Consider the following 15,418-nt stretch of genomic DNA (forward strand, 5'->3'; position numbering starts at 1 on the left):
GTGGGCAGTGCTGCCGAGAGGTTTGTTAACCCCGTCCATCAATGCAGTCTGGGATTCACAGTGGGGCGCGGGAGGCTTAAGGAGGTGAGCGCCACACAAGACAGTCCATCCCAGCAATACTAATATTGGCCCTTATTTTCTACAACAACAAAAAGCACCGCACCCCCACCCGCAAGCTCCTCCACACCGCCACCGCCTAGAGAGCTGGTGGACTGTACCTTTTGATTTGGCCGGCTTTGCCGCTATACTGAGGAGATTACTGAGGGTAGCCCCCACGATGCGTTCCAGCAGACCTTGTATTGTAATCATGCAGTAAAGCAATGCATGTTCATGTTCCCCCTGATCAATAGGTCACACAGGGTGGCCTGCGGTACGACCTAAGTCGAAATTATCATCATCATTATTATGTGTTATAGGTCCTTGGATGAATAAGAGGGAGCAACTTGAGGTGACTAGTGACTAATGCTATGATTGAAGGATGTTAACTGGAGAATGGAGCCAAGGATGGAGGGTCATGCTAGCTTTGGACGATGAATTATAGGCTGTCTGACCAACACAACTGTCTGACCCACCCCGTGACCTATAAACCCTGGCACCACGCCAAGGCTCATTTACATGCAGCCGAGTTCAAGCAGGAGCTTAACGTTGTCTTCCAAATCATAACTTAACGCCATAACTTAGCCAAATGTTTCAAGATAGTAAATCACGTCAAAATGAAACTTGGTGCTGTGTGGCTTATGACAGCATCTAATCACGTCGACCAACCAAATATGGAAACAGGAAAATGTTATTCAAATACATCCCCCCCTAGGTGGTCAGTACAAAGAGAACAAAAGCATAGCAAGTGTTGCCATTGTAACCCCCTCCCCAACCCTTTGTCTCAGACACCCTGAAGCTAAACTTGCATGCTGAAAACAAACACTTAGCACCTCCAAAAATTGCCAATGCCAGGCTGTATTGTCAATCTGTACTATGCAGTCCGGCCCGCCAAAGTGTCACCACGTGCCGGCCGCCCTAGGGCTGTTTATAGAACAGACCTCCAGCGTTAGTATCTGCCGTGGGTCGTCCAAGGTGTTGAAACGTCCCAAACCCTACCTAAATACCCCATGCTCTTTATTGGTGTTCCATGCGCACAGTGTGAAGTCATTAAAGAGGAACTCTGAACCAAAACCCTCGTTGACCCCCGGGCCAACAGCAGCGTGTGGGCCTCATGCCAAATGTCAATAACCACCTCATAAGAACATCCTTAACAGGGAATTACGACACAATCCAGGTAGGGCAGAGATAAAAAAAAATAAGCCTCCAACAAATGGTTCATAGTGGACAAAACATTAGCAGAGCCTTGACCAGTATAGAAGGCTATTCCTAGGCTGTGAAGACCATGGTTAAGAGAGGAGAGGGGGGCCCTTTTGATTTTTTTTGGGGGCTACTGTGCACTTCCGATGCTTTCCATAGCAAAACGATTGTACCTTTGTATTATCTAAATTCAGTTTTATACTATATCGTTGTTTAGAATAAATAATAGTAGGCCATCAAAGAAGGAATCAACAACGAAGAAGTTGAGGACTTTTAGGTACATTTCAGGGTATTTTCCTGAGAATCCGTGATGAACACAAGGTTCACCCGGACCAGTTTAGTTTAAGACCATCATCGAGGAGGCATCATTGTGGGTCTGAAGACCATCCCTGTACCCCAGACCGCCTTTATTCGTCAAACCCCTATTGAGGACCAGTTTGTGTTCCCCTGAGGCTTTGTCCACTCCGCTTCAGCCATCGCCTCAAAATCCTCCAGCCTAGAGACCTGGGGCCGACCACCACCAGCACCAGCCCCGGCCCACCTACCACCCTGCACAGACAGACACCCTGGAGCACTTTGATTAATGGCCCTCTGCTGGGACCCTCCATCCACTCAGCACATTGTTGAGAGGCTCTGAAACAGGACAACAGTTGCATCCCCTTTTCACACTAGGCCTAAGCCCTGCCTGTCAGGCCCCGGTTAGAGCACTGTTAACTGGCTAGATTTACAGCTACTAACCAGCGCTAGGTGGCAGGCTGTCTGGTGGAGGGAACCCCCCCCATTAAATCAAGTGACATTTGATGAGCACTATTACCACAGCGTGGGCCAGGGGATTATCTCACCGGCTTACTTGCAACACTGGCATAATTTGAGATGGCACACATCAAATGCTCGTTATTCAATGAGTTGCTCCCCGTTTATCTCCTAGTTGGTTTCATTAATGTGGGCCATGTGTTTTCCTGATCACCTCAATGTGAATCAAGGCACTCTCGTACCAAGGGCCAAGTGAGAAGACTTGGAGGCTCATCGCTGATCGCCTCGCCAACTTATTAACCTTGCCAAGCGGACGTGTCCCTGGGCTATCATTCCTCCTTGACATGGAGGGATATGAAGACAGGGGGGAGCCGCAGACAGGATACTTTCCAATCCAGGGCAATGGAAACTCTGCTCTTCCCATTTAGCAACTATGCAACACCTCTTAACTCAGGTTGCTCTTTGGTGGACAGTTGATGTCAAGTCCTGCCTGCGCGAACCACATGTTCTGTGAGCTCCTTCCCCCTTAGACATCCAGTAACCACTAACACCTTCGCAGTATCTGCGCGATTCCAATGTCCAACACAGGCGTCAGCATTATTACTAAAATGTATAAAATATTTTTGAAACATTTAATTCCCCAAACAAGCTATTAAACAATTTGTTAGGCTAAGGCCCCAAGGATTTCAAAAGGAAATAATTTTTTTGTATGCATTTCTTTGTATGCACGTTAAAATAAGTATACATATGTTTACTTTTCTAGGTCAATTTATTCAACATATTTTCTTGGTTGTTTTTTTACAGCAACTTAAAAATCTGTTTGAAAACAAATGAATGTGGATCTCGTGCTTGAAAGACTTCATAACTTTGCTTTGCAACCTCCTCTATAAATAACATTTGTTATAATAATTAGGACTAAACATGTAGGCCATTGACGTGACAGTGCAGACATGCAGAGAGTTTACATAAGCCAGATTCTCCTTAAGCCAAGATACTTTTGTGTGTGTAAACATATTTCCTTTAGTGGCTGACCGATATGACTTATGGGGTCGTCTTCATCTGGTATCCGCCAGCTGCACTCCGGCACCTCAATTGGAGTGATATATGTCCCAATATCAGGTGGCACAGGGGTGGGAGGAGAAGAGGGGCAGTTGAAGAGTGAGGTTAAAAGGGCAGAGGGCCGAAGCCTGGACAAGGCTGGCTGAGCACAGCTGGGGGAAGGGGTGATGGGAGGGGGGGGGGGGAGGCCACGCACTTGACCTTGAAATAAGACAGAGACAGACAGAGACAAAGCGAGAAGCGTGCAGGCTCGCTCATGTTGACAGACATGCCAGAAATATTAGATGAATTAGGACAGGTCCTAAGTTATGGGATGGATTAGTTCAATAGAAACAAAGTTTTTTTTAGATTGCAAAGATGTGAAACACTGCAAGAATGTGACTGATCTTAAGTCATGCCCTTACATGGTGGATGTGATAAAACGCAATGATTAAAGCCAAATCTATCGAATGAAAATAATACAAATAAAAATCGAGAAAATTGCCTTAAAAGATTCTTCGCTCCCTTACAGTCACTTATACGGGTGCTGAATTGCCTGTTGCCAGGAGGTCAGCGAGATAATTACTTGAACGGGTCAGTAATAAGGTCAGCCTCCATGCTTTTCCTTTGCCGAACCCACTGCCATTGTGTCTCCCCCCCCCCCCCCCCCCCCCCCCCCCCCGTTTGCACCCCCCCTTCTTGAGCGGCGCCTCCGATGCCTTGCAGGTGATTCCAGTCAATTAGAGGTGTGCTTGTGAATTGAGTTAGTGTTGGGGAAAAAATAAAAGGGAATGAAGGACGCTGTCAGTCAAAGGGCCACTCTGGCTTGGAATCTGGCCGACGTCTGAATCTCTAAACCTGTATTTGTATGAATAAAAATGAAGGGATTTAGGGGAGGACTGCTTCCTAGACAGACTCACCTTCACTATAGACTGAGCAAGGGTTGGTGGGGGAGGAAGAGAAATAGATCTCAAAGAAGAAAAAAAACAAAAAGAAACCTGGGACTGAAGCAGACTTCTGCATAACAAAAGGGAGGCATAGGAAGGAAAGATGTTGGGCATGGGATTGAATACAATGTATGACTGAATGAATCACTGTATCTCTATCCTACTCTCCTGAGGCATCAAGAGCGGCCGCAACACAAATCCACCGAATTATTCAACAGGGGATTCAGACCGATTTGTCTGTTTGATGTGGATCCCACACACCATACCTCAGGGTCAATGTCTTGCAAGAGGCAGAAGACTCAATCTACAGCTCAGTGATAAAACAAAAAAAAAAATCAAATGCAAAGAAAACGTTATGGCATCAAAAAATGATCATGTCCTGCATGGGTTAAGAGATTTGGGCCTCGCTGTGCGGCCCAAACCATACCTCAGAGCCAATTTGTATCTACTAGTTACTTGTTAGCAATTCCAATGTTGTGGCTGGATTAGGCAGACCATGCAGGTCCACATAGCAGCGGTTGTCATCGGCATACGATGCATTTAGTCCCAAGCCCTCTAACTCATGGACAGCAGAAGTTTCACATGATTGGGAGGGAAAGGACTTAACAGCTCTAACGAATATTAACTACATGGAAATAAAATAACTAAAAAATGAATAGCATATAATAAATTAAGGTTGAGCTCACATCCTTATTACAAACCCTGTCTGTGAATAAACAGTCCCTCCTTAACTCAGATCATGGGTCAAGCATTCATATAAAAAAAGAAAACGTCCAACTGGGATATGTCATGTATATTCTCTAAATATTTTAAGATAAGTATTTTGGAAACTTATATTGGTCACTAAACAGTGGGGGGGTGGGGGGGGGGGGCAAAAACTGATTACGAGAATATACTTCTGGAAGAATACTAGAAAGCAGCCCTAAGCTGAGACATGCCATTTAAAGAGGAGCCCTAAGCCCATCTTCATCTGCTATGACTTTATAGAGGAGTGAGGCAGCGCTGAGCCGCTGCAACACATGTTCCCTGGCTGCCCATAACTGGGGTTTCTTTGTTTAGAAAAGAAAAAAAATATCCACCCACCAACACCACCAATGCTCGAATCAAGGAAAGGTCTTCAGCCTTCCAGGACTTGTAGGGAATTTTTTGTCTCTTTTTTTTTATCGTATGAGACAACACTTCCTTTCCCAGAACAATTTATCTCTCTGCTTGACAAGACCGCTAGCTATATTTACCCAACTAAAATTGCAGATGATACACCTCCAGCTGTATCGCTCTGCAAGCACACATGCCCCTGTCAATCACACAAATACAGAACCTTCAACAATGGAATGAGAGAGTGAGAGTGAGAGCGAGAGAAAAAGAGACGGAGAGTACACAATAAAATCTGAGATAGAAAAAGAGAAGAGAATCAGAGAATGAATTCACAAAAGAGAGCCTGTGAATCAGAGAGAGAGAGAAAGAAAAAGCCAAAATGAACGTCAGACAGAGACGATGGAGAATGAAAGAGAGAGAGGGATGCTGAGGAACCTGGTGGGGTCTAATCCATATTTTCCTTCGCTGGTTCTGGCTTGTGTTGTGAGAGGGAGCTAAGGTACACAACAGACCAAACGGAATTACTGGGCTTTCAATAAGCCGACAGCTGGGCCCGGGAGCAACACAGCCCACCCTGAAGACTTCACACACACAGTGTGTGTGTGTGTGTGTGTGTGTGTGTGTGTGTGTGTGTGTGTGTGTGTGTGTGTGTGTGTGTGTGTGTGTGTGCTCCCACCAAGTAGACTTGGGTGAGTGGGGTTGAAAGAGGGAAAGTGAAAGAGAAAGACCTAGTGCAATTTTGTTTTGCTTCAAAAAAAAAAAGTAAGTCTGGCCAAGCACACAATTAAGCCTCTTCTTCGTTCTGTATCAGTTGAGTCTTCCAGGCACGCCAAAGTGCATGGACATGGCGATTGAGAGACATTGAGACAAGGAGTGATTTAATGTACGGTTTCTAAATATTCGTCTTTTTGCCATCGAACTTAATAGTAATTTTGACTTGATATTCCGGATGTCGTCTCACCCACAGAATGTGGGTGAGAATAAGGGTTGATGTCAAAGATATGAGCAACGCAGGCTGCTCAGTTGAAGCCATGAATCACTGGCAAGGTTTTGGTTGTTTTTTGGCACAGAGTAAAGGTTGGGTGTGAGAAGGGGTACGGTGGTTGTAGCGAGGGTGGAGGAGGAAGAAGGGTGAAAATGTGAAGCAGATTCCTCTCAGGCCCCTGGAGCAGCAGTGCCTGTCCATCTCCTCTGTCGGTGGAGGCATTCCCAGGAGGAGGCCAACACACACACACACACACACACACACACACACACACACACACACACACACACACACACACACACACACACACACACACACACACACACACACACACACACACACACACACACACACACACACACACAAGACTGGAGGTCCATGTGTTGCATCTCTCCTCTGGCTGCCGGCTGCTACCGCCGCTGGCCTGCCCAGCTTCTCTGGACCCTTCCAAGCGCTCTCATTGCAAAGCCATGACGACACACAGGGTTAACCGCCGATCTGGACTGACTGCCTGGCCCCCCAGGGACCGAGGACTAGCGGCGCTCAGTTTACACACACGCGCTGGAGCTCGCACGAGATCAATCACTGTTACCACGGTTACACCGCGGGTAGCTCAGATCTTCAGTCCTCTACAACCAGAGAAACAAGTATAGAAGCTAGACAAATGACAAGTATAGAGACGAGGGGTCCTTGTCCAAATCAACTGGTCGAGCAAGGCGTTAACACTGCCATGGTCAGGGGGTATATTCCCACTGGGGGCCACCCTTGCCAAGAATGTATGCTCTCAGGGTATTGCAAGACATAAAAGCATCCGCCAAATGACATATATATATAGAGAGAGAGCACGTGGAATGCTTTGATACAATTTGAAGCAATCACCCTAAAGACAAAAGATATTTCAGGAAAGGTGATTTGGGATTTAGGGGACCAAGGCAAGCTGGCCAATTAAGAAATTGTTAAATAGTGGTTTGACATATTACTCTGTCCTTACAGGTTTTCAAAGAAAATATATACATTCAATATGTTTTAGAAATGACACGAATTCTACTTCATTCATGTGGAATCTGCAAGGCTTTAATAAGTTCGTCACTTTCTGTCTGCATGCTATCCCTTGCGTAGTTTATCTTGTATAGTAATATTTTTGTCACATTCTAATATTCAAATATGTAGATTTAATATCACTGTATATTATGCTCCATCCAATAAATATTCAAACATTTGAGTACCTCTCCTGGTAGGCAAATAAAATAAATATAATTTTCCTCCTCCCACAAAGCACTGCTTCACCGGGAAACATCTGTACAACAGTCGTACCCCTGCCTATAACCCCGTCCCCAACACTGCCGTGTCACTCAAAGGAGCATTAGGATAAAAGATGAGCAAACAGCAATCCTGTTTCATTGGGACTCCCGTATGATTCAGCAGCCACAAAACAGCCCCATGCACGGCGAGACACCGAGAGGAATAATATTGACAATGCGAAAGGCCACAACGTTTCTCCATGGAAATATACACCGCGCACCTGATTAAATGTCATATTACTCCTCAGACACGGGATAACCCGACTCTTTACAATAGCAAATCTGAATATGCTCAACCTCGGGGTCTCAGCTAGCTAGGATTTACCCAAGTGATGTATTGTACAAGAGACACTTGGCACGGAATAAGCCACTGCTGGAACAGGAGGATCAGAAGAGGGGAATATAGCACACGGTTTCTATCTGGCGCTAGGAGCTGGTGAATGGTATTACAGAAAGACAGATACAGCTATGGATATTATAATAAACACAGATATAATTTTTGACACTAATTTGATCGAGGGCCTGACTAACATAAAACGTGTGAATATTTCAGAATATTTTGTTTTTTCTAATTTTTCATTTAAAATTTAAAATGCATTGGCTCAATGTGGTTTAAAAATCATAAATTTAGTAATTATGGATCTATAGCAGATAAATTAGGGATAATCAAATGTGTTCGAGGCCTGAGGGATGTATAATGTGGCCGTTGAGGCCCTTGGAGACCTTGGTACCTGTGATCAAGGGCTGTACAACTCATTGAATTGAGTTGACTTGATGATGCATCTGATTGACGTGTGATGTTTGGATGAACTTACCTTTAATGGAGTTGAGGATGTCCTTGAGTTGGGCGAAGCTGCTGAGCAAAGGGTCTTGTTCTTCATCCTGGTCATAGAGTAAAAAAAAGGGCACATAGTTTGCATGGTCTTGCACCATTCAAGATGATGAGGATATCTGAGGACAAGCTGTGCAAATCCAATGCTCTGGTTTTGCATAAAATTTGAATAAAGAAGGCCCAATCTTTTAGAAGTAGTGACAAATATCTGGGAAGATTCTTATTCTTAATTTTGCAACCGGATATTTGCGTTAGAATTTACTTTGGTCAACGTTTACTCGACAAACCAAACTGGTTTAGTGAGAAAAATTATCGAATTAGAGTTCCAGTTAAATGTTACTTGTTGAAACAAAAGTGTAATAGTGCAGGTTTTAAGTATAACACTTATATAAATACAGTATTAAATACATAACATAACGTGTATACCGATTTTAATGCGAGTATTGACAATTAACATGTCCTCTGCACTACTCAGTTTCATATTCAAAAACATAGTTATACACAAAGTATACCTCAACTACATCTACATATTGCAAGGTTTCCCACAGCCGTCCATGGACGAAGCGGAGAATTACCAACTGCCTCTACTGTCACTTTGCAGAATAAATGGCTGTGAAAAACGAGATGGGGATGACGATGTGCGAGTCCGTTCTCTATATGATATGCTATAATACAGGCTGATAAAATATGCCCTAACAAATAGAAAACATTGATGTAATCAAACAGAGGCAGGACTATGAGGGGACGGAGCACTCCGTTCTACCCGATTAGGCCCGGTATTCACTTAGGGTGCAACAGTTCTATTCGAAAGAATCGTACTGCCAGGGAAGACACGCACGGTTCGGTGCATGAACGGGCACAGTTCAGAATGGATTGAAACACAGTCGGCAAAGAAAAAAAAGACACCTAATTTAAGCTCATTTTGACAAAGCAGACATAAAATATCAGTGTTTCTAATAATTATATCATGGGGACTTTGTTACTGGCTGGGTTAGGGCTGGGCGATATGACGATATCATACCGTGGACGATATGAAAGTGTCTACCGGGAGAGATTTGGCCATATCGTTTATACCGAGAGAGAAAAAATATAAATAAAAAAAATTATATTGCACTGCACTGACTGAAGCAAGGCAGGTGTGAGACTCACCTGTTAACTTGAAAAAAAATCTCATTTGTATTGAAGAAACAGTTCTATTTTTACCACCAGCTATTTGCACAGCACATAACTTTATTTTATAAGTGTATAATTAGTATTTAAAATATTTGTGTTATGCTGTGATTTTCATTTTATATTACACTGCACTGACTGACAGCCAGGCAGGTGTGAACCACACCTTTAAAAGAAAATTGTATTTGTATTGAAAAAAAACAGTTCGATGTTTGCACTATATGACACTGCAGTTAATGACAGATTGTTCGCTACTTACTCCTTTGTAAGCATGGAAATTCAAGTTCAAAATAAAAGAAAAAACTGATGTGAGGTATGGTTATTTTAAGCCATTTATTATTTTAATTTACTTCAAAAATACCATATCCTGATATAAAATTACTCATATCGTGATATAAGATTTTGTCCATATCGCCCAGCCCTAGGCTGGGTATATAATAAGTATGACAATGACCAATATCAAATTGTCAGTGATTGTGGTGCGATTGTTTGTTGGTCAGAAGATAACATCAAGATAAGGGCCACAGTCAGATATGCTCGATCACGTGACTTTTCTGTTTGGGCACGGAGCAGGAACGAAGCATTTGATGACAGAGAGCCTACCCTGGGGTAATAAAGGTAAAACGAACCAAACTATTAAACCCTTCTTTATCACCTACTTCCTTAAACATGCAATGCTCGTTTAGCGTTTTGATTTGAGATTGCCGTTGCAGAGCGTTCGCCCATCAAGGTTTTTAGTTGTAGATCTTTCTTTTTTATGTCATAGCCAACCGTCAGCTATTAGTAAGTGGGAAGGGCTGCTGTATGAGAGGTCAACATCAGGGCATCTCTTCTGGTTTGGGGAATCCAACTTGACTCTCAATCACATGTTCGAACACAACGTCAACAAAGCTCAACCACAGGTGTGTTGATGCAATATATCTCAATACTTTCTTCTGCTCTCTCTAACTCAAAAATATTGCCTACAGCAGTCTCTATATCCGGTTTAATCAGATATGATAATGCCCATTTTCAGGGTACAAACCCACAATCCAGCTTGCCACCATCTCCGAAGCACTTGCCCCTCCACTAAACACTTTTTGGTTGGTTTGTATTGGCCACTCTTAAAGTCATCAAATGTAAGATTGAGCCCCTCTAAAATAGTGGGCAGGAGACGATTTTACGATTAGTTAAAACAAATAGTGAGCAACAGGTTTTTTCATTTGTAGAATACCGGTATATTAATTATAGGATGGGATTTTACTGATAGCATTATATGAATCACTATCGATCAGCATTGATTGCAGATGCGTCAAAATTATTTTAAGCTAGGTGAAATGTTACACATTGGGACATCAATATAAAACATGGCATGTAAATTATTCTTCTAAAGAAAAACGTTTCTGAAAGTACATTTCTGAAAGAATTCTGAAAGTATTTGTTGTCAAACAAAATTCAACAGAAGTCAGCATTTCATAACAGCGAAACTCATTGCCATTGCAACACGATACGGTCATCTCAACTTCAGAAAGTTCAGAGTAAAAAAACTAAATTGAGATTGTGATGAAAGTACCAGTGGAGTGTGGGTGTTCCATCTAGAGTTCCTCTTGATTGCTCCAACCACAGTACCGATCTCTCCTTGGACGATGTAGATGTTCTTGTCCACCATCCTGCCTTCTGAAATGAGAACAGAAAAGTTTTTCTACGGATAATCGTTTCATCCGCAATACATTTTCAGAAAAACCTTGACAGGTTACCTTAGAAGATATATTGTTATGAAAATACCATTCTACATTCAATGTTGATCACATGCTTTCATCCAAAGCACCTAAGAGTGAATGCATTTAGATACATTAAGAAGGAGGTGGGGTTAGGAATCTTGCTCAGGTAGACTGCAGACATTGGGTTCGAGCCCAGAACCTGTGAAATAAATTGTAGCATTGTTTGTAATGATGCAGTCCCCTAGGCTTCCACTCCACCCAACAGGTTAACCTTCTCATTGAAAGGATGAAATACCTTCTCTTGGGAATAAACTATCATCAAGAACAGTTTAAAATCCATACCAGTACACACAAATCCCTACCAAAAACATATAGATTACACAGGCCTAGAATACATTGACCAATCATTATGTAACAAAATATATTGATCCATTGGTAGAATGCATTGAATTGTTATGGCAATTCTCGTAGACAAACGAAGACATTAAGACATAGTCCTTATTCCAAGGCTAAATACAGATCTTGCGAACTGTTTTCCCGAGTTTACCTGGAATAACTGGATGATCAGCTGATTAGTAAAATGACGATACTAACCACGTAGGCCCATTACCATCCCTGCTAAAACATATAATACGACATAGACCACACTTAACATGAGACACACTCCTCTAATGTGTAAAAATGCGTTTCGTTTGTAGTAAAAGCAAAACTGCGATGTGTAACCAATAAAACCGGCAGTGTTCCTGTGGTCAAGTTGGCATAACATGCTAGCTTGATATCCACGTCATATTAGCCTCAATTTCCGCCTCTATCTTTCTACGGCACCATGGGTAAACGACAAAATCCACAGTGCAGGTATGGTGATGTCAAGATTAAATAACTTACCTCTGTGTGGTTAAATTACCAACTTCAACACAAGATGGAGTCCTGCAGGCGAACCACTGGGCTAACTGGCTAGGCTAATTGAACAGGCTAGCCGGCTAACACTGAATAGGTAGACCAATAAGAAGTTCAATACGCGACAACAGACCCAGGGAATCTACAGTTTACGGACATTTACACCACGTGAAATACATTATCGGTAGAAATTGATTTGCAGCTTTGATAACAGGAAATAAAAGTTTGTAATGTGTTAAATTTAAGCAGCTGTCAGTCTTCTTGGTAAACACACTGACGTGGAAAACCCTCTGTGCTCTCGGCCAACCATGATTCCTGCGTTTGATTGACCGACAAGGAAACCAATCGCATTCGAAGTATTCTTTAATGCACTATGTTGCTATCACTATATAAAATACTATTTGTATGAAATGTTACATTTCGTACTATTAATTTTTAATTGAAACCCATTTACAGTATAAAGTATAGCGTTCACTACAGGGATTTGGTAATTAAGGCGGGATGATGTAGCAGGGTTGTACGACTCGTTTCGTGTTTGGTTGAGCGTGTTGATGACGACATCAAAGGGGTGGTTTATGCTAGGGATTTGCATCATGGATGTATCAAATTGGCGAGTCCATGCAATATTTCTGCAGTCAGTATAGGAGAGATCTAAAAATATTTAAATAATGTTTGATTAGATGTTCAAATAATTTATTTCACCAGTATTTAATAGCATTTTACTATTTGGTCACACTTTTATCCAAAGAGTTACATAGTGCGATCATTAATGAGCAGGTAAGGGTGCGGGCATCTGGCTCAAGGATGTCTTATGAATTTTGATAATAATTTACCAATTTGTTTGTCTGTTGGTCTCATAAAACAGATAAATTGGGACTATGGACATGGGGGATTGAACCCAGAACCTTTCAACTCTGAGTTAAACACTACAAGACTGTCTGTCCTTTTAAAATGTGTCCATAGAATCAACACATGGACATATGGGACAATTACCTATCCATATTATTCATTCTACCTCAGATTCAATATCGAAAACCAAAAGTAAAGACGAATTATTCTATTTTTTATCCCATTTGTATAGTTCATACATTGACATATCTATTAATCCCAGATCTGACATCATAATCCAATCATTTTTTGGTTTGTTTCCCAAATCACAAATAAATCTTCTAATCCATATAAATGTAAAACCCTCATCCCATATGTAAAGCTGAAGAAGGCAAAAGTCTGCCGGGTGCACATGTAAACTGAAGAGGAAGTCAAAGATGACACTCATGGACGATGATACTATAACCCCCCCAGCCCCCCCACCCCCTCCCCCAATCCCCATCCGCCCTGCTTATAATATTGACAATACATAGTTTAATGTCGCCATTCTCTATGCAAATGCCCTGTTTTCTTATTATCAACAAAAAAGAATGACCTTGGTTGGATTAGCACAACATTTTGACGTTCCACCCACGTTTGCATCTTTCAAATCCATGGAGGCCATAGAGACAGGAGATCGGAGACTGCCTCATCCTCCTTTGAATGTGGAAGTCCAAGGGTCTTAATATCGTCTGACTATTGTCTCACTATTGCAGGGGGCGACGCCTTTTACTCAAAGCAGCCCCGGAATGTGCACGTGGCACTGCGGGACGTTTGTAGCTGAGAGTGTGAATTGTCTCTTTTCTCGTGACTGTTTGTCTGCGTGTAGAGGTATGGTGGTGGTAGTGGTGGTGGCGGGGGTCCGGGTGGGGGGGGTGGGGTGGGGGGGGGGGGGGGGGGGGGGGGCTGGGGGCTGGGGGCTGTTATGATTGCATAGCTGCTACTCTACAGTCCCTTATCTTCCCCGGTAGATATCAAGCTGTATACCGAAAGTCCTGCTCTGTGTTTCCAACATGTACCCCCACCATATCTTGCCCGATCTCTGTTTGCTCTTTTGAAAAGTGTTTGATCACCTGTGCTTTATGTTATTCCTCGACGTTTCATGCACAGACAAAGAAAGGCGACACTCACCATCCCCAGAATTCAACTCACTGAAATGAACTGATTTCTCTGAGATTTGTAGAGCAACTACTGTTTTATGGCTGAAATGAAGTGATACTTTTTAAATGACATGTCTAACTAGGGAAATCACTTTTCTTTGTTGGACTGCATCACTGCTGAGATAATGACAGAACTACATTCATTACAAAGAAAAAACGCATTTAACAATGTTGCTTCCCTAACATCCACCGACATGCGGCAATCTATCCTTCTGTATGAAACATCTGGAGCCCTCTTGATTACATTTACATCATCGAAGCTGGAAATATTTATGTAAGGTTGCATCTTGGAAGTAAGTGTGCTCATTAGTCACCACACACTGAAGAATAAGGAGAGAAAGATTCGAGCAACCATTTCACTACCCTCGCCCTGAAACTTGTGTGTGTTCAAATAAAAGCCCTTTTTGTTGGATGTTGTATACCATCATATTTAATAGGAAACGTTTTTCTTTGTAATTAACTTGAAATGCACTTGATACATATTATACAATACAATGATCTTTGTGTAGCTAAACAACATGCAAAATTCAAAACGTAATAAAAGATGCCTAATTATCTGTTCAAAGCCACTTGACGTCATGTTACACAAGTTGACACTGTGTATGCTACTATACAAGTAACTGTTTAGCTGTTTATGAAAACTGTATGCTGCGAATTTCCATTTTGAACATAACATATAAAATGTAGGCCTAGATAATGAAAAATAAAGAAAATCCCCGGCCCAAACAGCCACTGTGAGTCACATAGTCTACACGTGTGTACAATCACATAATAGTTTCATATTTCGCAAAAGGAGGCATGCATGTGATAGAGTGAAATAGCCTACATGAGGAACAATCTATCGAACCAAAAGCACTCTGTCTTGTGATTGTGAGAGGAATGAAACAACTGATTCATCATATCAAAGTATCATAAAATAATTAGGCTAGTATGTATGAGAACATTTGAGACCAACATAAATGGTGTACACAATGCTACACAATAAGCAAGACCATCAACGAACAAAAACAACGATGAGATAACGAGCAGAAAATACAACACAACAAAAGTGGAAGGAAAATGTGTGGAGCCCATGGAGCAGCAAGTAAGGTAAAGTGAGATGTATTGTTGCGAACAATAACAACAGTCACGGAGTCGGCGGACAGCGGACGGTGGACGCTGCGTGACCAGGCGTTGTGGAGAGTGATAGAGAGAGATAGACAGATAGAGAGAGATTGCGCGTCCGTGCGTCCGTGTGCGGGGGAAATCGGTGGCAAACTGCAGCACGGACCAGGAGGAGGACTTTCTTTTATCCGTGCGTGCTTTTTTATACTTGCCGTGCGTGTGTTTGTGTGCGCTCGTAACACGGGCCGAAAGGGGCGGTAAGGGGCAAGTAAA

General features: G+C 42.5%; 1 protein-coding gene across 2 annotated transcripts in view; it reads right to left on the reverse strand.

Annotated features, from left to right (window-relative positions):
* gbf1 (golgi brefeldin A resistant guanine nucleotide exchange factor 1) overlaps nucleotides 1–12,330 on the reverse strand; it is an 82,027-nt gene extending 69,697 nt beyond the window's left edge. For both annotated transcript variants that reach the window (XM_030378324.1, XM_030378323.1), the window contains exons 1-3: nucleotides 12,003–12,330; nucleotides 10,970–11,073; nucleotides 8,231–8,297 (exon numbers count right to left, since the gene is read on the reverse strand). In XM_030378324.1, coding sequence (XP_030234184.1) covers nucleotides 8,231–8,297; nucleotides 10,970–11,065 — 163 coding nt within the window. In that variant the 5' untranslated portion in view covers nucleotides 11,066–11,073; nucleotides 12,003–12,330. The remainder of the gene's footprint in view (nucleotides 1–8,230; nucleotides 8,298–10,969; nucleotides 11,074–12,002) is intronic.
* Between the last annotated feature and the right edge of the window lie 3,088 nt (nucleotides 12,331–15,418).

This window comes from Gadus morhua, chromosome 15 (genome assembly GCF_902167405.1).
Source record: "Gadus morhua chromosome 15, gadMor3.0, whole genome shotgun sequence".
NCBI lineage: Eukaryota > Metazoa > Chordata > Actinopteri > Gadiformes > Gadidae > Gadus > Gadus morhua.